Below are 22,794 nucleotides of genomic sequence, written 5' to 3' on the forward strand. Positions count from 1 at the left end.
AGGAGGACGGACGAAGAAGGGAGGAGGACGGACGAAGAAGGGAGGAGGACGGACGAAGAAGGGAGGAGGACGAGAGGAGAGAGAAGAGCGAGAAGAGAGAAGGCGAAAAAGAGAGAAAGAAAGAAGCCACGACTGAGCTGCAGCTCCAGGACAAAAGAGAACCTGAGGGGTTGACTGTAGTGAATCAGAGGAAAGGAGCACAGGAGAGGAAAAGGGTTTAGAGGGGGACTGGGCACCCTCAGAGCTGAAGCGCAGGAACCAGGCACCTGAGGTTGTGTTGTACTCCAGGACATGGCAGAACCGGAGGGCATAGGACAGTATGTTATTTGCCCACACCACACCTGGAAGTGAAGCAGCACCTGAAGAGCCCAGGTTGTGATAGAGACCCTATAAAACTGCTCAAGCTGCTCACCATACAGGTACCTGTCTCAGGACAGGAGAGAGAGGACTTTGCCAGCAAGCTACAGGCAGCAGGGATCTCACATACTAGCGTGAGCAGGAAGGCTTATGGACCTCACCTGAGAAAGGGATCCACTATTGCCTCCAGGCCGGCCCATACCACCGCCTGTTCCTGGTACCCTGGGCTGCAGACTGCTACTGCCAGTAAACCATGTAAAAGACTCTACAACTCTGTCCTCCACTTATTTGCTGGCATACACCATCCTTGCCACACACCTTGGGAGCCCTGGGGACCCCGCTTCACCATCTTGCTGCAGTAACATCACCCCAGAGGACCCCTTTAAGCAACGTCGGTCCCCTCTGACCGAGAACCACAGGTGGCGTGTCAAACTATTACAAAATCCCTTAAAAGACAATTCATCTTTAATTTGGCGCCCAGGGCCATGGACTGGGTTGCTGCCACCGTGACATCCCCTTTAAGTGCGACCGGACCTGGTACAGAGTATCCCCATTGCCCTGGCGGGCGTTCCAAACACGTTCTAATGTACCTTACAGAGAACACTACAGGCATCTATATCCCAACTTGTCTTCATAGAACATGAAGTTCTGGCCAATGTAAAGATCAGTTGACAGTTTGCCTAGAGGCTTCTTATTGCCAAGTTTGCAGTAGTACCCGAGCAACCTTCTAGGCTTGGATTACAGCCCGTCTACAGAGCAAAGGAGTGGATGTATGAAGGGTGCACCTCACACTCAAGGGTTTACCAGACAGCCGGATGCCAATAAGCCTTCTCTTCAGCCTCAGAAACAAACGAAAAAAAATAGCCAATTGCTAGAATTTTATTTACTTCAGATACAAATAAGCCTTTTTTTATTTTTACAATTTTCTGTACACTTTAATTTAGTCAAGCATCACAAATATTACAAGTTGAAAGCCTGTTTCTGCCCACTCGGGGCTTGGAACGTGTAAGTGTCTGTTGTAGCTTCCGGTTCTAATGCTGTCATGTCATCCTCCTGGATCACAAGAAATTATAGAAGAGAACCAGGTTAAATATATGAGGCGCATTAAAGGACAGTACAGCCACTGTTACTATGATGTAAGAAATCATTTTTTCAAGGCAATAGTTAAAAAAAGTTATCTAAATTGCTGAAAAAAATTGTTTGCACAAATCATGGAACAAGACAAAAAGGAGGCACATGTCCAAGTTAAAACAACTGCAGAATAATCAAATACATTATGTTGTATAAAAAGGAACAAGCTGCTGGCTGTTAGTGACACATAAAATGGCCACTTAAGTATAATGCATGGTCTTCTTGGCTATGCAAGCAGTTTTAAAATGACCTCAATAGTTGTAGGTGCATGGGTTAGACCCAATTCTGCAGGCCATAAACCCCACATGAATGCATTGGTATATCCATGTGCTCGCTCATAAGGTTTCTAACCTTTGACAATCCTATATTAACGCATTCATGTGAGGGTATATCCATGGGGCCAAGATCCTGAACAAAAAAAAAAAAAAAAAAAAAACAAAGAAAAAGAAAAACACGCAGGTTTTGCTTGCAGCAAACACGCAGCATGTACTAGAAATACAAGGCTATGTTCACATGTTGCGTTTTTGCTGCAAGCAAAACCTGTGCTTAAGATCTAAAAGTTCAGCTCTTCCTCCACAACAGAAGCATCAATAGGCTATCACTGCAGAACCATAACTTTTTTGGTTTTTGGGGAGGCAATCTGAATCATTTAGTGGAAAAATATTTTGGGGAGGAAATAAATTACTTACTGGTAACAGGGTTTTCCAGAACCCATGACTGCATCATGTGGTTTGTTGTTTTGGTTTTTTTTTTTTTTTTTTTTGGGGGGGGGGGGGGGACGACGACTCTGCCCACCATAGACAGGAAACTTACAGGCCAAAAAAGGGCAGCTCTTCTCCCCTCACAACAGCTGGATTACAGAGCATGAGCACCTCCAATGGTTATTACAAATTTAAAAAAAAAAACAAAAAAAACAAACAAACACACACACACCTTAAGGTGTGGAATTACCACTAGCGAAAGAAGTGCTCACCCAATCATGACAGGAAGGAATATAAGGGTGCAGTCATTAACAGGATTTTTCAGGACCACTGGTAAGTAACCGAGACTATCAATTACCCATGACGGCACCATGAGAGAATTACAGAGAAAATAAGAATTCAGGGATCAACCAGTCTGGTGCACCCTTCTCCCAGAGGTGAGATCGGAAGATGCACCCATATCCAATTTATAATGCCTATAGAAAGTTTAAGAGGACCAGGCTGTAGCCTTAGGGTATGTGCACACGCTGCGGACCGGTGTGCGTTTTTTTTTCCCGCACTGATTTTGATAAATCAGCAGGGCAAAAACACTGCGTTTTTCCTGCGGATTTACCATGGCTTTTGTGCGGATTCTTCTGCGGTTTTACACCGGGTTTTTTTATAAAAGGAGCAGGTGTAAAACCGCTGCGGACTCCGCACAAAGAATTGACATGCTGCAGAAAATAAACCGCTGTGTTTCCACGCTTTTTTTCTGCAGCATGTGCACAGCGGTTTTATTTTCCATAGGTTAACATGGTACTGTACACTGCATGGAAAACTGCTGCGGATCCGCAGTGTCAAAAACGCTGCGGATCCGCAGTAAAAACTGCAACGTGTGCACATGGCCTTACAAGTCTCTATGGAGAGGTCCGATCTTTTTAGCGAGGAGGTTGCCACTACCCATGTGGAAGGAGCATTTAAACCTTCCATGACTGCCTTGCCACTTGCCGAGTAGGCTAAAGAAATTGCATCCCCAATCCACCTAGCAATTGTAAGTATTGAGGTGCAGCGCCCCAGAGTCCTGGTCGTTGCAGTGATGTCAGGAAAGCTGTATGCCAGGCTGAAATCCCATGGAGCCAGGGAGGCATCTACCACTAGGGGAGGGATTGATCTTCCCTGGGGTCCAGGAAACAATTCCTTCACCTTTCGGTTTAGTCTGCTGGCAAAAAAAAAAAAGTTTATGACTTTGCAGGACAAACTAGGATTCTAAATCAATCCAGATCTAACCAGGCCGAGTATCCAGCTACTGGCCAAAATTCACTCCCAAGCAGGAAGGAGGATGAATGCCTTTTCCCCATACCTGGGTCAGGAGTCATTGACCAGATTCCTGGCCTCTTGGGAAGAGGTTCGACACATTAGGCTTCTACTTTTCCTTCTGTGATCTTCCCATTTATCCTGCTCCCTGGGAGGCTTCTTCAGACAAACTTTTCTGAAGGATAGTCTGTAGGCAGGATTAGATAGGCCATAAAATCCTTTTTGGCATCCCCCGCTTTCAAGTATTTTGCCCAGGGCTGGGCTAAACTGTCTCGATCTGGCCTCAGTATCCCTCAACCAGCATTTCAACCACAATACCCTATGGGCTGCTTTGGGAAGGGCAGCCGACCTTGCTGCCAGCCTTTGAGTCGGCAGAAGTATCTGATCGGAAAGCCTCTGCTGATGTTCCTAGCCACTCAGTCCTTTAACTGGGATTCCAGACCTAGCAGTACACGTTGCCGCTACTGCCGGTTTCAGGACCTCTACTGATGTATCGCACGTACACCTGTAAAAAGGTGTCCACATTCCTGTTGACATCCCTCAATATCCCCATATCAGAGGGCAGAGAAGATTTCCTGGAGGCCATTGTAATTGCCACACCCAGTTTAGGGGCTGTGTCCCATAATGATAAAGGCGGCTCAAAAAGGGATATTAGTCTTATGAAGAATGGGGGGGGGTTTGGGGGATGAGAGGGAACCTCTTAGGCAGGTTTTTCTTCCACCCTGTACTAAAACCTGGATCCTTTCATTTAACAGAAAGGATTGACACCATTACTGATCTAGGTCCCGGAACACGAGATCCTGCACTGATGTTTCTGGCCTAGCATCCACAATGGGCATTGTGGATCTGACTGCATTAACCTGCCTGTCCACTTCAAGCAGAACACTGATGCCCCGAGCAGCTACCTGAAGAGTGGCATCGTTAGTTGTCCTCATAATCTGATTTAGAGGAAGTATCCAACACTTGGGAAACTTTCCTAACCCCCATATCCTTCCTTTTTGGCTTTTCTTTCTGAGAGAGGGATTTAAAGATCAATCAAAAGGGCGGAGGTTAAATCAATGGCAAAGTTAGGGGTCTCCTCCACCACAGTCTGCTCTATACAGGATTGACAAAGCCTCTTCTGATTGGAATTTGGCAAATTAAGGTTTTTGAAAATGCTCATTTCTTGTGTTTACACACTCACACTATTCTCCCACAGAACTGTCTCTCCGTGGTGCGGAGATCCCTACACAGCCAAGATAGAATGGACCTCTGTATGAGCCAGCCGACCAGGCCTGGGGAGGGAAAACTCAGGTCTTCAGTTCTTCTAACCACAGGCATGCCTACATGGAGATTCCCCTTTCAAGGACAGGAAACCAACTGATGCGAGGGAGGTACCAATTTTTTTTTTTTTAGCCTGTAAGTTTGATGTCCTTGGTGGACAGATACCCTCCCTGTGCTGTCATGGGTGATTGAGAAGTAGTGGCCATTCTGAACAAAAAAAAAAAAAAAAAAAAAAAAAAAGAGCATGGCATGAGTTTCCACAGATTCAGAGACATGGGTTTATTTTTGTATGGATTTAGGGATTTGACTATACTATTGCATTCTGGGGGTACTCAAGAGGCATCTCCATCCACTGCATGGTTGGGAAATCTAGGTATGGCTCTCGGGTCTGGTGGGGTAGCACATGATTCAGGAATGGTATTTGTAGGGACATGTTTTTCGGTGTCCAATGCGGCAGGTGAAGGGGGGTGTTGGTATTGGGACAGTCAACTGGGGAGGATAAGGAGAAGACATGAGAGGATTCTGTATGTTAGATGACGCAGCAAAGAGGCAGGTATACGCATGTTTTGAAGGACTGTTAGGGGCTCATTTAAAACATAAGGTGAGGGAAAGAATTTGGAAAGAGAAATGTTAAATTTTTTACCTCTAGAGCAATTTAATCTTCATAAAGCAGGAAAGTAGGACTCGAAGGAGGATGAGGAAAAGACAAGGGATCGCCCAATTCCAAAAACTTTTAACAAATTAATAAATTGCCCTCCCAGTAGTTTCTGGTTTTTTAAGACGTCCCACTGGAGGGGTCTTGTGTGGAGCTGCGCCCACTGAACTGCTGGAAGGCAAGCAGAGAGGGACCCCAGTAGTGACATCGCCTTCCTTAGGGTCATGGTAGGGTTCGCACGTGCTTCTGACACTAAGTGAATTATTTTTTGTTTTTTACCCTTCTTACTGCGCATGCCCACAGCCAGCAACCCGGAAATGGAGTATTCCGGTTCCGGGGCAGTGCCATCTTGGTGCAGTCACTCACAGCGGCACCCCTGAACCAGAAGTTCCATTACTACTTCCGGTGCGGCGCCATCTTGGATTTCGGCATTCACACAGCATGATGAAGCCCCAGGCTCCCATCAGAGCGGCGGCTGCACTTCCCCCCGCACACACTACCGGACCCATCAGTCGGAGCTGTGGCGGCTTCGGATACCGGACCAGCCGTGGCAGGGGCGTCCCCGCCGCTAGAAGTCGGGGGGGGGGGGCTTCCTGAAATACCGGATTACTCACCGGTAATGCTCTTTTATAGAGCCCACGACAGCACCCACTGAGAGAGGGGATCCGCCCCTGGGAACAGGAAACCTACAGAGAGATAAAAGGGGCGGCCCCCCCTCGCTCCTCAGTTGTTTTACAGAGAATAAGGAGGAACCGCCGCCAGGTTTTTTAGTTTAACAGGTTTAGTAATATATACACATATTTACAACTTCATATCATCTTACTCTATTATATACATCTCCCTACAAGACACCACGTGCAACTAAATAAAGAAAAGGGAGGGAATCGAATGGGTGCTGTCGTGGGCTCTATAAAAGAGCATTACCGGTGAGTAATCCGGTATTTTCTATTCGCCACGACAGCACCCACTGAGAGATTTACAGAGATTATAGATTGGGTGGGTTAACTGAGCCGAGAACCGACACCCCAAAGGTTAGATCAGAAGTAGCAGATAGGTCTAGTCTATAGTGCTTATAGAAGGTATTAGGCGAAGACCAAGTTGCAGCCTTACATATAAGGTGTATTGGCACGTTCGCTCTTTCTGCCCAGGAAGTCGATACGGCCCTAGTGGAATGTGCTCCGATATGCAGAGGAGGATCTCTTCCCTTAGATCTGTACGCCAAGATTATAGCATCCCGGATCCAGCGTGACAGTGTGCACTTTGTGACTCTGGATCCCTTGTTTTTCCCCTGGAAAGACAGAGCCCTACTCTCCCTCCAGTCCCTAGTTCTTTCTATATAGGTTAGAATAGCTCTTTTAACGTCTAGGGTATGAAGTCTAGCTTCTTCTGGAGTCAAGTGGTTCTCATAAAAGGTAGGTAACAAGATCTCCTGAGACCTATGAAAACTAGTGGCTACCTTAGGGAGATAACATGGATCTGTTTTTAAAACTATTCTGTCAGAAGTCACTGATAGGAATGGAGGATCTACTGATAAGGCATGGAGATCACTCACCCTTCTGGCAGATACTAATGCCACTAGTAATATCGTTTTTAATGAGACATGCTTCAAAGAGGCTGTCTGAAGAGGCTCAAAAGGGCTTTGTGTCAATGCATCCAGGACTAACGGCAGATCCCACTGAGGAATCTGTGGTATCTTAATAGGTTTTGATCTCTCGCATGCGGAAATAAACCTAGATATCCATCTATTGCCTGCAACATCAGAATTAAACAGAGCTCCTAGAGCCGAAATTTGGACCTTTAACGTGCTAACCGAGAGTCCCAAGTCCAGACCCCTCTGTAGAAATTCTAATATTGAGAATATAGGAACCTCCAAAGAGAGTTGTGCAGTATGGAATTCAAGAAATTTCTTCCAAATCCTAACAAATTCTGGTAGTGGAAGGCTTTCTACTCCTCATGAGGGTATTTATTAACCCTCTAGAAAATCCTCTAAGCTCTAGTAACTGCCTCTCAAATTCCAGACAGTCAAGTTCATTCCTCTTACTTGAGGATGTAGGAACGGCCCCTGAGATAGAAGGTCTTTGGTCTGAGGCAGAATCCAGGGGTCTGAAATTGACATCGCTCTGAGCCACGAAAACCATGGCCTCTTGGGCCAGAATGGGGCCATCAGTAGAACTCTTGCCCCTTCTTCCCTTATCTTTCTTATGACCACAGGCAGTAGATTCCATGGGGGGAATGCATAGGCTAGGTCGAATGCCCATGTTATATGGAGGGCATCGAATATGTCCGGATTGTCCTCTCTGCATAGAGAGGCAAACATCCTCACCTGACGGTTTGCTCGTGTGGAGAACAAGTCTATCTGGGGTAAACCCCATTTGGCTGTTATCAACCTGAACACTTCCCTGTTGAGCATCCATTCCCCCTGATGCAGAGTGTGGCGGCTGAGGAAGTCTGCACGAAGGTTGTCTATGCCTCTGATATGTACTGCCGACAAGGATAGTAGGTGACCTTCGGCTAGCTCCATGATGTCCGAAGCAACTTCCATAAGATTTTCTGACCGAGTACCTCCTTGACGGTTCAGATAGGCCACTGCGGTTGTGTTGTCGGAGAAGACCCTTGTGTGAGAGCCTCTCAGCTGAGGGAGAAAGTGGAGCAGGGAATAAAATATAGCTTTCAACTCTTTTACATTAGAGGAATTCTCAAGCTCTGCATAAGACCAGAGACCCTGGGCTACCTGATCCTGAAAGTGTGCCCCCCAGCCATCGGGACTAGCATCCGTGGTAACATTAGAGGATGAAGTGATAACCCATAAAACTCCCTTAGATAGATTGCCCCAATCTGACCACCATGCAAGGGAGTGTATTACATCTGACGTTAGAACGACTGTCATCCAGCTCTCCTTCCTTCCTAATGTCTTCTTGTAATACAAATATCTGTAGCTGTCTAGTGTGGAATTGTGCCCATTGGACTGCGGGAAGACAAGAAGTCAGGGAACCTAGTAAAGACATGGCATTCCTTAATGACATACTACGCTTACTGATGGCTATACTCACTTTATGTATTATGGTGGTCTTTTTCTCATCAGGAAGCCTACATATCTGGTCAACTGAGTCCAATAGGAGCCCCAGAAATTTCTGACATGTCACTGGCTGGAGCCTGGATTTTTCCCAGTTTATAATCCAGCCCAGTTTTTGCAAAGAAAATACTACTTCCCCCAACCTCTTCTCACACTGTAGGGAATCTTTACCTACAATCAACAGGTCATCTAGATACGGAATTACCAGTGTGTCCCTTACCCGTAGGAAGGACATTACTTCCGATAGTAACTTGGTAAAAACCCTTGGAGCCATGGATAAACCAAATGGCATAGCCCGGTATTGTAGGTGACAGACCTGCCCATCTATAACCACTGCTACCCGGAGAAATTGTTGGTGTAACTGGTGTATGGGGAGATGGTAGTAAGCATCCTTAAGATCCAATACTACCATGTAACAATTTGGAAACAAATTTTTAATAGCTGAACGAATAGATTCCATTTTAAATGTTCTGGGTTTTATAAAGGAATTTAATTTTCTCAAATTGATTATGGTTCTGAACGAGCCGTCGGGCTTAGAAATTAGAAACAGGGGGGAGTAGAAGCCCTTCCCTATCTGGGATGGTGGCACATTTATTAATACATGTTTGGATATGAGGGATTGAATTTCCGTTTCAAGGGCCTCCTGTTAAGGCCTAGATTTTAAGGATGTAAGAAGGAAGGAATCCGGAGGTGTTTGGATGAAGTCTAAAACGAGGCCTGAAGATACTAAATTGATGGCCCATGGATTGACCGTTATTTCCTTCCATTGCTCTGCAAACTCTAGAAGTCTAGCTCCCACTGGCAGAACTGGGTCAACGGAATTTATCCGCTGGCTTAAAGGGACGTTTATTGAACAAATTTCCTTTTTGTTTAAATTCTTTATTATTCCACCGGTCTTTAAAGCCTCCCTTCTTGCCGAATGGTGGCTTCCTGAACGCCCTTCTGTAAGAAGGAATAAAGGGATTAGGGAACCCCTTCTTCCTTTCACCCGCCTTAGTGAGTATTTCATCTAATACTGTTCCGAAGAGGTACTCACCCTGACAGGGTATGGCACACAATTTGGACCTGGACTGGGCATCTCCTTTCCAGTTTTTTAGCCATAAGGCTCTACGAGCCGTATTAGTAAGACTGGCCGTTCTGGCCACTAGACGGAGTGAGTCAATAAAGGCATCAGAAATAAATGCCGCAGCCCCCTTAATTAAAGGAATAGCAGAGCGCAATTTTCCCCTGGATACTCCAGTTTTGAGGTTTTGGTCCAGCTGGTCGAGCCAGACTAGCATAGACCTGCTAGTAGATGTGGCTGCAATTGCAGGTTTAAAGGCAGTTACACAGGCCTCCCATGACTTTTTAAGTATTGTGTCAGATTTCCTGTCCATAGGATCTGATAAGGAACCTGCATCTTCCACTGGTAGGGAGGAACGGCGGGAGGTGGATGCCACAGCCGCATCCACTTTAGGTACTTTGGACCAAGTGGTCAAGTCCTCATCATCAAAGGGGTACCGCCTTTTACACGCGACTGGCACAAACCCCTTTTGTCCTTTACTCCATTCCCGTTTAACCAGGTCCTTGATGGCCTGATTCACCGGAAATACATGGCCTTTCTTCTGTGAAAGACCAGCAAACATAGCGTCCTGAGGTGTCTGAGGTTCTTTAGACTCTGATACCCCCATAGTACCTCTCACTGACTTAATTAGATTATTTACACTGTCTGTAGGGAAACAGACGTAATCCTCGTCATCCGAGGAGCCCGATTTCTGAGAAACGTCTGAGCTGACCTCCCCACTTTCTGCTGACGTGTCTGCTGCAGGAGAAGGTGCCTTCCTGGTTCTTTTCCCAACATTCACCGCCGGACTACCTCCCAAGGACTGAAGTTCTTCCCTTATCATGAGACGAATCTCCTTCATCCTGACCGAACTCTCCTGCTGCAAGGTGTAATCTATGCAACTCTGACATAATCTCTTAATATAGGAGTCCGGCAGGGGCTCATTACACATCGCACACTGCTTGTGCCTAGATTTCTCCGTCCGCTTACCCTATAAGATAGAAGTAGGAGAAACTACCATTAGCCCCCATAAAGCCAGCTACGCATTCACCCAGGAGTAAGGTTAAATACCGTCTGCCGGGTTGTACGATCAGCTTTCGGTGCAGAGCGGCCTGACTTTTTCACCGATTTCTCAGCGGAGTCACTCCTCTTTGAGTGTCCACTGCCTTTTTGGGCATCACCACTAGGCAGGATTAAATCCTCCAGTGGGCGCTCGATATCCTCCTGGGACGACATGTTGCGCAACCAGGAGAGCTCTAAACTGCCTTATATAGCACCGCCTGTGCCTCACAGCTGAGAAAACACTGCCCCCTTTTTTTTTTTTTTTTTTTGTACCTGATCAAGAGAGGAGATTAGCGATTAACCCAGGTGTGTGGCCCGCAGTCTCCTTCTCCAGCCGCAGATGCTTGTAGTAATTACCGGCAACCGCAATGGCGCCTATAGACGAGCCCAGGCCGACCTCGCGACCCCGGAAGTTCAACCAAGCATTTCCGGGACGCCGATGCTACTGCGCATGCGCCGGCGTCTCTGCTACACGCTGGAAGACGCCCTGGTAAGCGCTGCACCTGCAGCCATGTTAGCCTCAATACTTCCACTCCGGAGGGACCAGGAGGGGAACAAACCCCCGGGGAGACGCCAGCACACAGCGGCTCCACCAGGAGTATATCCTCTTACCTGCCCAGGACCCCGGGCTGGACGAGGTAGGTGCCGCTCCGCATCATCGGTGGCCTCATACAACAGTGTCCCAGCAGGGAGACTGTTGATAGCATCAGCAGATGAGGGGTCCACAGGATCATCCCCCCGTCTGTTTACCCGCTCTGGAGCCCCTGCCGCTCAGCAGTCGTACAGGCGGCAGTCCAGGCGGGTTTTCCTCTTGATAGCAACTCCATAGAGTCTTCTCTGTGGGTTCCCGTCTAGGAACAGGAAACCAACTGAGGAGCGAGGGGGGGCCGCCCCTTTTATCTCTCTGTAGGTTTCCTGTTCCCAGGGGCGGATCCCCTCTCTCAGTGGGTGCTGTCGTGGCGAATAGAAAAAGACAGATTTGTTAACAAGCTTCATGACCTCTCCTTCCAGGGCCCTTTACTCTTTGTAAGGAGGACCTCATGAGAGTTACTACATAATTCAAGGGAGGGAAAGAGTCTATCCAAAGGCACGATTTGACCAGGTTCAGTATCTAGGGGCTCATTGATGTTTTCCCAGGTCAAAAGGATATTAAATAATCTTCCCCCCTACCTTTGGGGAACTGTCACTTCGGGAATTCTTCCCGGGATAAAAAGTCCTCAAAGAGGAATCCCCTCTTCATCCCTGCTTTTTGAAGAAGGATATCATTTAGCGACTGCCCAGACAAATTGTCCCTCACATGGGATTGAGCACAGCTTGAGTTTTGTCTGCAAGTCTCCCGGCCAGCACTTATCCTTGGACAAAAAAAAAAAAAAAAGCTCTGTGGCTTGGAGTCTGATACATCTGAACCTATGCCCCCAGAACTAGACGAATCAGACTGGGAGTGTATGATGGTTTCCCTCTTGACCTTGTCCCCCTGCCTTAGGGACCTAAGCGCACTCTCAACCTCCATTTTGATTTGTGGTTCTCAGTTTGGAGGTGAAGTCTGGGGTTTCCTCACAGAGCACTTGTCCTATACAAGAACCACAAAGCTTCTTATCCCAGGATGCAGGTAAGGCTTTGTCGCACATGGGGCAACACCTGTGCTTAGTTTTTCCCAATCTCTTCCTTCCCTAATGAAAAAGGAAGAGAAGGGACCCCAGTTACAATGGTGAACTTTCACAAAGATCACTCACCAATCGGACGGAGAAGCAGGTACTGGTTCTGGAGGAGGGATAGGATCCAGCAAAGGGAATCTGAGATTGTGACTTATTCATTGCGCCAGAATTCCTGCTACGCCAAGTGGAGTGAATGCTGGACGGACCACTGTTAGTCTGCAGAGGAACGCTTCTTCTGTACATCTGGTTGCTACTGCTGGTCGCTGTCCTCCATGATTCCCAGGGGGATGCATGCAACCAAGCAAGCCCACACTCCTCTACATTTGAACCTGCCGCCCGGCAATACGTCACCTGGGGAGCACCTCAGCTGCGCATGTGCCTGCCGGGAACTTGGAAGCCCCACTTCACTTCCAGAGTGGTGGCCATCTTCCTACACCTTCCAGGCACAAGTTGTCTGCCTGCTGGGAACCCCTGCATCCTTTATGACGAGGCGGCCGCACTGGACTGGATCCCAGATGTATTGGCAATTCATTAGGGGAGGGGCAATGATTTATGTAGAAGACTTTTAGTGAATTGATAAGAGGCATCAAGTTTCATTTGATGAAGCCATGTGCAAGGTTCCCAAAGGTTCTCGCAATCTGGTCTGATCATTCCTAGGAAGGTTTGGGGCACTCTGTCAGTTGAAGGTGTTAATAAAGAGACTAGAAGTGAACAGGGCAGCGTCTCATTTTATGGCAAGGAATGGTGCAGTGATGGTTTGTCATGTGGAGATAGAATCGGGTGAAGGACAGTTTTGATGGATAGGATTCTTTTAAGCACCATTAGTATAGACATGGTGTTTGACACAATAAGGCACAAATGTTTGATGGCTGCAAAATATTTATACTTCTGACAAGGGGGAATCTCCTGAGGTTCTAGACCCCTCCCTAGGTGGAATTAAGTGGTGATGGGCGTTTAAATAATCCCAGATAAGGGATTAGAGGGCCCGTGGCCAAGTTCATTGGCCAGGTTAGTTAACAGATTCCTCCAAGCTGGTGCATAATGGCTATGGGCAAGATTAAGACCTTAGCCAAGGTGGGCTCCTCAGACCTGTTTTATAAGTTTTAGGCTTTGAGGACTACCCCTTTAGGAGGTCATTGTTTTTATAATGTTTGTTAATAAAAGGCTGATGTGGCAAATTTGATTAGTTTACGGTGTGATTATTTGATTGGGTTAAAACGGGATTTGGGGGGGGGGGTGTCTTCAGAAGCAGTGTTAAATTAAGCTCACATGACTGCTTTTGTCATGCTCATCTTGCAGTTTGGTATTCTGCAAAATATACAAGAACCATACCTCGCCTGAGAAGTATTTCTCTATAAGTGCTAAAGCAGCATGATAAACCATGTGGTTGTCATGTTTCTGTAGAGCTTCTATCTTCTCCAGTCCTCCCAACTCTTCTACAACTAGGCATAGTTTGTCCAACTCACTCAGTTTCTCAGCAGCCTGCAAAAAAGTATATATGTTTAATCATTCTCAAGGGATCCTGAATGTATGGGACTTTGCAACTTTATAGACATGTCATCTTTATTATGAATTTTAGAGTTACAGTGGTTAGGCCATAGAGAAGTAGAAGGGGGGGGGGGGGGAAGTCCAATAGCATTTACCATGCATTTTGTGCAAAATTTGCAGTTTTGGCACACCATTTACCTATCCAATGTCTTGGTAATGAATCATTGCTTGATTAAAATGTGACAATTAGGAAGCGTGCACCTCTTCAAGAACTCGGCCCAACTTTCATCTGCTATGTGCCAGTCAGTCATGGGCTGCTGTAGTTTATGGCATAAGCAGTGATTTTTCTGCACACATGTTGATAACCCTGGCCTGACACCCATATCAATTCAGATTTTAAAAAAACTTACCAGAAATATGTTGGAGATTGCATCCAAGATTACCAGGATTGTTTTGCTGTCCTTAATGGTTAGTAAGTTGAGAAGTGGTTCCAACACCCCACTATGAACCAGTTGTACTACCTGCTCCACAGTTCCCCCGCTAGTGTAGTTTGTGATTGCCCACACTGCCTCCTTCTGGGCTTTAAAGTCACCCTAGGGGGAAGGAAAAATCGTAGTTACTTACCGATAACGGTATTTCTCTGATCCCATGATGGCACCACGGAGAGAGGGGTCCGCCCCCAGGGACAGGAAACCTACAGGTGAAAAAGGGCGTACCTCTCTCCCACATCAGTTGGTTAACAGAGCCTTATACAGAACTTCAGCTGCAATTTGATATTTACACAAATTAAACTTAACAATTTTTTACTTAACAGAGGCACCGTGACTAAAGGTAACTAACTATACATTATAGTGTGCACACCTGTGTGTGAAAAGGGAGGGAATATACGGGTGCCATCATGGGATCAGAGAAATACCGTTATCGGTAAGTAACTACGATTTTCTCTATCCCCATGATGGCACCACGGAGAGATTTACATAGATTGTAATTTTTTAGGGAGGGACCACTGCCTCTAGAACCCTTCGACCAAAGGTGAGATCAGAGGAGGTCAAGTCTAAGCGGTAGTGTCTGAAAAATGTAGACTGGGAAGACCAAGTGGCCGCTCTACATATCTGTTGTATTGAAGCGCCCGCTCTTTCCGCCCAGGATGATGCCACTGCTCTGGTCGAGTGCGCTTTTATATTCTCCGGGATGGCCGTCCCGCTGGAAGAGTAGGATAGGGCGATGGCATCTCTTATCCACCTCGCTAGCGTAGCTTTTGACGCTTTCTGTCCCTTCCGTGGACCCTGGAAGCAGACAAACAGAGCCCTATCCTTCCTGCACTCTCTAGTGGCTGACAAGTATTGGAGTAGGCACCTCCTAACATCAAGGGTATGTAGTGTTTTTTCTCCCTCATTCTTGGGGTTGGGACAGAATGAGGGCAGGGAGACCTCTTGTGTCCTGTGAAATTGAGACGCGACTTTTGGGAGGTAAGCCGGGTCCATTTTTAGAATGACTCTGTCCTCAAGAATTTGAGTGAAGGGAGGGCCCGCGGACAATGCTTGTATGTCACTAACGCGACGGGCTGAGGTTAGGGCCACTAAGAGTGTTGTTTTTAAAGATAGAATCTTTAGGGGTGCGTCTGCCAAGGGCTCAAAAGGAGATTTGGTTAGTGCATTTAGAACAAGGTTTAGATCCCATGGAGGGGCATTATGCAAAGGAACCGGTTTTAATCTACCCGAGGCTTTGATGAATCTCACGATCCATCGGTTTCTGGCTAGATCATAATTATATAGTGCTCCCAAGGCTGCTACCTGAACTTTTAGAGTACTCGTAGCTAGCCCTTTTTCCAAACCCTTTTGCAGGAATTCGAGAATCTTATCTATTGGGATTTCCCCCCCTGGGTCAACCCCTGATACAGACATGAATTTTTTCCACACTTTGCCGTATATTTTGGTGGTTACGGGTTTCCTACTCTGTAGTAATGTGGACACCAGGTTGGATGAAAACCCTTTGCTGCTTAATAGCTTCCTTTCAAAAGCCAGGCTGTCATATGTAGGCTTTTCACATTGGGGTGACACACTGGGCCCTGGGATAACAGATTTTGCGTGTCTGGTAGAACCCACGGACTGTCTAAGGACATCTTTCTCAGCCAAGAAAACCATATCCTGCGAGGCCAGAATGGAGCTATGATTATCACTGTTGCTCCCTCCTCCCGAATTTTCCTCAAGACTAGGGGAATGAGGGATATTGGAGGGAACGCGTAGGAGAGGCGATAGTTCCAGGGGACTGTGAGAGCGTCCAGAGCTACTGGCCCTCCCCGGGGGTCGATTGAGCAGAACTTCCTCACTTTCCGATTCTGAAAGTCCGCAAATAGGTCTATTTCTGGCTCTCCCCAACGTTTCACTATTTGGTTGAATACCGACTGTTTCAGCTCCCACTCCCCCTGTCTCAAGCGTGTTCTGCTGAGGAAGTCTGCGGTCTGGTTTTCTGAACCCTTTATGTAAAGGGCTGTTAGGGACTTCAGATTGTGTTCTGCAATGTAGAAGATAGACCGGGTTTCTTCCATCAGTGTTTGTGACCTGGTGCCCCCTTGGTGGTTTAGGTATGCTACCACTACCTGATTGTCCGAAAAGACTTTTACGTGGTGGGAGCGGATGATGTTTTGGAAGTGTATTAGGGCGAGTTTTACCGCTAGCAGTTCTTTCATATTTGATGAGGTTAGCTCCTGATTTTTGTTCCAGTTCCCTTGTGTCACCTGACCGTCTATATGAGCACCCCACCCCCAGGGGCTTGCATCGGTCGTTAGGATTTTCTCTGTTGGTAGTGACCAGGGGACCCCCTTGGTAAGATTTATCGGATCTGCCCACCACTGTAGGGAGTGTATCGTAGTTGGTGATATGCTTAACCGCCCGTCTAAATTTCCTCCCAGACACAGGCTTGAACTTAAAGTCTCCCATTGTAAGTCTCGGGAATGGCATTGTGCCCACTGCACTGCCGGGATACAGGATGTCATGGAGCCCAGCAGGGACATGGCTTTCCTGAGTGTGGTGACTGGGGATGATGACAACTGTACCGCTGCCTGTGTCATCTTTTGAATCTTCCCCTGAGGAAGATAACACGTTTGTGTGGTCGAGTCGAGGACTATCCCCAAGTACTCCTGTACCTGTGATGGGACTACTTTGGATTTGGTAAGGTTCAACAGCCAACCTAGGCTTGACAGAGAAGTCATAACCAAATCCAACTGCTGTTTGCAGTGATGGAATGATGTCCCTGCCACAAGGAGGTCGTCCAGGTAGGGGACTATCAGGATATTCTGCTCTCGTATATGAGCCATCACTTCCGACATTAGTTTCGTGAATACCCGGGGTGCGATAGCTAACCCAAAAGGGAGGGCCCGAAACTGATAATGTTTCACCTCCCCCTGGATATTCACTGCCAGCCGGAGGTACTTTTGATGATCCTTGTGGATCGGTACATGATAGTATGCATCTCGTAGGTCTAGAACAGTCATGAAACACCTGGGAAAGAGTATTTTTACGCAAGATTTTATTGTCTCCATTTTGAAGTGTGGGATCTCGAGAAAACTGTTTAACTTTTTGAGATTTATTATTGTCCTGTATGATCCATCTGGCTTCTTTCGGAGGAAGAGGGGAGAGTAGAAGCCCATGCCTCTTTCCTGGTGAGGGACTTCCTGTAGGACTTCCTTCTGGACTAGGCCTAGAATCTCTTCCTGAAGAGCCGACTGTTCTTGAGACTGTCTCTGTGGTGTCACCATGAAGAGGTTGTTGGGGGGAATGCGGAACTTTAGCTTGAGCCCTTCTCGTACTATGCCTAGTATCCAGGGGCTGCTTGAAATTTTTTCCCAGGCTGGGAGGAACTCTGTTAGTCTCCCGCCAACCTGGGGGACACCTTCATTGAGTTTTCTTGTTGTCGGGAGTGGGTTTGTTGAATAGGAACCCTCTGGTTTTATTTCTTTTTTCCTCCCATGTTTCTTTGTTCCCTTTCGGAGGTTTTCTCCACATAAATTTTTTATTCCGAAAGGAACGTCTGTATGATTGGTTGGGGAAACCAGGGAAAGACTTTCTTGTCCTCGGCTTTCTCGAGGATGTCATCTAGCGTTGTGCCGAACAAGAATTCCCCCTCACAGGGTATTGAACATAGTTTTGTCTTTGTCTGAAGGTCCCCTGGCCAACATTTTAGCCACAGGGCACGTCTTGCGGCGTTCGAAAAGGCGGCAGCCCTGGCTGCTAGTCTGGCTGAGTCTACAGATGCATCCGCCAAAAAGGCTGCTGCACCTTTCATTACGGACACTGATTTTTGAATCGTGTCTCTAGAGACTTTTCCTTTTAATTGGGAATCCAAGTGCTCAAGCCACACCATTAGCGCGCGAGCTGTGCAGGTGGCCGCGACCGCTGGTTTAAGTCCGCCTCCTGCCGCTTCCCAAGAGTTTTTTAGAAAAACCTCGGCTTTTTTGTCCATCGGATCTTTTAAGGTACCCATGTCCTCAAAAGGTAGGGCAAACTTTTTTGAGGCCTTTGCTATGGCCACATCTAATTTTGGTGCCTTACTCCAGGATGAGCAGGCTGGGTCATCAAACGGGTATTTTCTTTTGGGGGTGAGGAGAGCTTTTTTGTCTGGTTTTTTCCACTCTCTTTTAATTAGAGAGTGAATTTTCTCATTTACTGGAAATGCTCTTTTTCTTTTTTGTTCCAGACCGCTGAACATTATGTCCTGCGCTGTTTTTTTAGGTCGCTCCTCCACTAGACCCATTGTTGCTCTGACCGCTTTCACTAAAGTGTCTGTTTCCTCGATAGTGAAGCAACTGCGCCCCCCCTCAGAGGATACTGAAGAGGTGTCAGAATCTGACGAATTATTCGAGTCAGATAGTTCACTCTCTGACTCGTCCGCACTGGATACGGGGGACTCAGGTGTTTTCTTATGTTTTTTCTTTGTGGCTTTAATGCCTTTAATGGCACTTTCCACCTGGCTTTTTATTAGTGACTTTAATTCGGATGCAAATGATGGGGTTTCCTCCTGAATCGTCTTTTTTATACAGACGCTGCATAGTCTCTTCTCCCAGGAGGAAGGCAGCTCGTCTGAACATATGGCACATTCTCTGTGCTTAGTTTTGGCTGTACTTTTCCTCCCCTAGAACAGAAAGAGCCCTACATTAAAGTCAGCACTTTCACGTAGATCACTCACCCCCTGTGGATCAGAGATACCGTCTCAGGCCTGGTGACTGTATCCGCTGGAATCGTCGCCGGCCGTGTGGTTTTTGCAGACCCCCGACTGCGTTGAGACTCTGATCGTCCGCTGCTGCTGCGCTGTACAGAGGACGAGTTTCCTTTGCGCTGCTGCTGTGGGTGCAGACGCCGCTGCACTTGTGCCTGCTCAGGAGATCGCTGGACGGCTTCCTGCATAACCTGCTGCTCGCTTTCGCTCATGGTGGCCTCCGCACTGTAAGGTGCACTTGGAGTTTGAATTTGCCACCATTTTCCCTGTGCTGGCGTTGCTTTTATGCATTAGTGCCGGCGAAACCGGAAGTGACTGTTTGCGCATGCGCCCGCCCAACTTCCGGTTCTCTGCCAGCTTCACATGAGGGAATGAATGTACTGGGACGCCGGCGCGCGCGCAGTAGCGCTGCGTTTTCGCGATGATGGCGCCGGTGAGCGCACCAGCGCTCTATTACCGACGCCCACACCGATTTACCGGTAATTACGCCGGTGTCCTCTGGCCCGTCTTACTTGGCCTTTTATGGAAAGATAGCCGCCGCTACCTCCATATTATCATTAAGAGTCCTCCGGTGACCGCCGTCACCTGCTCCTTACCCCCCCTCTCTTTTTTTTTTTTTTTTTTTTCTTCATGGAAGGCAGACTGGATCCTTTCACTGCCTTCCTCCACTCACCCATGAGGCCCGCCGACCCCTGTGGTGGTGCTTCAGGAAAGGGAGAAAAAAGAGAGGAAAAAACCGCTTGATCCAGCCGTAACAGGGCGCCCCCTGTTAGAAAGTCGACTGCATCAGCCCCTGGAACTCCACGAAGAATCCTTCAGGTACGTGCTGTAGGTTCCCCGTCAGGGACAGGAAACCAACTGATGTGGGAGAGAGGTACGCCCTTTTTCACCTGTAGGTTTCCTGTCCCTGGGGGCGGACCCCTCTCTCCGTGGTGCCATCATGGGGATAGAGAAATAAACTTAATAGAATCTGTTAGTAACATTTGCCCCAAGCCATCAGAGGTCGTGCAGGAAGGGTAGTGTAACATTTCTATAGACGCCCATTATGCTGTTTTGTTCCCCTTGGGGCAGAATTTTCTTATTCATATGCAAATTCCAGGTGCATGCATGAGAACCGTCCCCACCACCACAGCCTTCTGCTACTTGAGTGACAGACTCTGCAGCAAGACATCAGCTCCCCACTGTCAAGTAGCAGAGGACCACATTAATGGGGAATAACTCAAGCGCACCCACCAGCCAAATTTGCATACGAGTTTCTGTACAATTGAGCACCACATAGCAGTGAAATAATGCAGCATGATATTTCCATTGATTCCCATCTCTAACAGAGTCCCTATAAAAATAAAAATGCAAGTACCATACTATGATTTCTACCAAGACTAAATACCAGTATGCACCAGTCTAGATTTTCCTAGAGCAAGTGAGGAATTAATGCTTTTCACAAACTAGGATAGCACTTGTGCCAATCTTTACCTTATTAAGAAGCTCCACCAGTGGTGGCAGGAGACCACAAGTAATAAGTTGCTGAATTTGTGGAGCTGGACCTGCTGAAATATTACTAAGCGTCCATGCTGCCTCCCTCTGAACACTTGACTTTTGATGCCGCAGGAGCTGAGGCAAAATAGACAGGACTCCAGCATCTATAGCCACCTGGGTCTGTTTGTCTGTGCCAGTGACTATGTTCCCAACTGTACGTAGTGCTGGTGTCTGAGGAAAATTAAAAAAAAATAATAATAATTAGGACAATGCATCGGCCACTTCAATGTTCCCTTAGTCTATGCAGCAATGACCCTGTTATACTTGGACTTCTCTTGCTATGATAACTTTCTCTTATGATCTAAATATTAATGGATACATGGATTATGGTTAATCAGTTTACTCACTAAGATGCCGAGCTCTTGACTATTCATTAAGTGTATTAGTCTGTCCACAGCCCCAGTCTGGACCACAACATCAATCCGGTCATTGGCACCATCAGTGAGATAGGACATCGCCCAACATGCGTCTGATAAGATGTCCCTGTCTTCATGGTACAAGAGCTGAGTCAGGGTTGGCAGGATTGCAAGAACAGCCTTCATAGGTGGATATGGGTTTTTGTTGCGACATAAGTTAGACAGGGTCCATGTAATGTTACGTAGAAAGCCAACCTAAAGATTTAAGGGCAGTTAGGTTAGTGTTTAGTAGGCAGTTGCCATGATCAAACTAAAATTGAGGTTGTGTACTAGAAATAGAGACATAAAGGCAAAGAATCTCAGAATTATGACCAGCCCTGACAATATTACCATCCTAGGACTTGAACGTCTAACCTATAAATATAGTTAAAGACAAAACCCAGCACACTAACCATGCATTATGTTCTACAGCAGGTGGAGTGGAATATTTAAGGATCCTGTATAAAATGGAGTCTAGAACTCCTGCTCACGATGTTAGGAGCATAGTGGGTGGCCCAAATAATGGGACTTTGTTCTAGTGTGCATAAAAGATAACAGCCAGTCACCAATCAGGACCACCCCGTGGACTCAAGCATTAAACACCCCTCCCCCACAGTTATGGATCAATCCTCAGCTGTTACATCTCCATAGCCTGCATCATTATTGCAACAGGTCCTCCAGTAAAAAAAGGATTAACAGAGGGCAGCATACCGGGGTCTGTGCTGTAACCAATGCCAGAAGTGGTGGAATCACATCACACTTGATCAATGAATCTCTGTACAGTGGGCCATCACCTAGAGATAAGTATACGGTTATGTAAAGCAAGTCTTTGCAGAATAAGAGTCCATTTTAGTCAAAGTGATTTATGGCATAAAGTGATAAATTTCTGGGACCCAGAGGGCTCCACAACTCACATTTAGGCTGCCGTCACACTAGCAGTATTTGGTCAGCATTTTATATCAGTATTTGTAAGCCAAAACCAGGAGTGGAAATATTGACCAAATACTGCTAGTGTGACGGCAGCCTCAGGCTGTGAATATCCAGCAACTCGCACAAAACAAGATTAGGATAGCATATGCACGTTGCAAGTCACAACTAATGCTAGTGACCATAAGTGAAGACCCAACCATGCTAGTTTTTTTATTTTCATTCTTATTGACTGTCATATTTGGCCAGGTATACACATCTGCTGCAGTCAGCATTTTACCATTCAAATAAAATAATTGAAGACCGTGCCTCATGCGTTGGGGGGGGGGGGGGGGGGAAGCAGTTCCTTTATTCTGCCCTCTATGGCAACGTTTCGATCTACATGATCTTTTTCAAGATCGTGTGCTTTCAAGTGCTTGAAAAAGATCATGTGGATCGAAACGTCGCCATAGAGGGTAGAATAAAGGAACTGATTTTTCACCAACGCATGAGGCGTTGTCTTAATTTTTTTTATTTGAATGTTTCCAGGAAGGACTCTGGAATTGACGTGTGCCTCTTGTAGGTAATAGTTAACCCTTTATTTGCAATGAGGTGCTGTGAATTGTTTTATTTCTTAACATTTACCATTGACCTACTGTAGCTACAACATTTTCTTGTCCAGAATTAGTCCATGACAGTTTTCCAGGACTGAAATACCAGCCCAAAGGTTCTAGGTCATGGACACTTATCCCCAGTCACGTCAGTGGAGCTCAGCTGCAATACCAAATACAGACAGACTTGGCAGAATTTTACAAAAAGTTTTCATCCTGAACCACAACTTCTACATATTGCATTGAGAAGCAGAGCCAAATAGACACTTCTATACTAGCAATCAATGATAAGTATCGGTGAGGTGTAAGGTTACCTTCCCAATAGGCAGCGATCTCACTAGTTGTCCTTCATGGCCGAATATAGCAGTTCTCTTTTACAAAAAATACGGCAAGTTAGGCCAGTACATTGTCC

The 22,794-nt window shown here is 46.7% G+C and overlaps 1 protein-coding gene and 1 long non-coding RNA gene across 3 annotated transcripts in view; both read right to left on the minus strand.

Annotated features, from left to right (window-relative positions):
* Positions 1 to 1,220: 1,220 nt before the first annotated feature.
* Positions 1,221 to 22,794, minus strand: part of KPNA7 (karyopherin subunit alpha 7) — a 30,428-nt gene continuing 8,854 nt past the window's right edge. For both annotated transcript variants that reach the window (XM_077275359.1, XM_077275358.1), the window contains exons 6-11: positions 21,577 to 21,659; positions 20,818 to 21,081; positions 20,408 to 20,641; positions 14,131 to 14,313; positions 13,565 to 13,714; positions 1,221 to 1,410 (exon numbers count right to left, since the gene is read on the minus strand). In XM_077275359.1, the coding sequence (XP_077131474.1) occupies positions 1,318 to 1,410; positions 13,565 to 13,714; positions 14,131 to 14,313; positions 20,408 to 20,641; positions 20,818 to 21,081; positions 21,577 to 21,659 (1,007 nt within the window). In that variant the 3' untranslated portion in view covers positions 1,221 to 1,317. The remainder of the gene's footprint in view (positions 1,411 to 13,564; positions 13,715 to 14,130; positions 14,314 to 20,407; positions 20,642 to 20,817; positions 21,082 to 21,576; positions 21,660 to 22,794) is intronic.
* On the minus strand, positions 18,691 to 19,548 carry LOC143786113 (uncharacterized). Its single transcript, XR_013218241.1, has 2 exons — positions 18,925 to 19,548; positions 18,691 to 18,850 (listed from the first exon to the last, which is right to left on the minus strand). It is a non-coding gene; the product is annotated as an uncharacterized LOC143786113 (long non-coding RNA).

Source organism: Ranitomeya variabilis, chromosome 7, assembly GCF_051348905.1.
Source record: "Ranitomeya variabilis isolate aRanVar5 chromosome 7, aRanVar5.hap1, whole genome shotgun sequence".
Lineage (NCBI taxonomy): Eukaryota > Metazoa > Chordata > Amphibia > Anura > Dendrobatidae > Ranitomeya > Ranitomeya variabilis.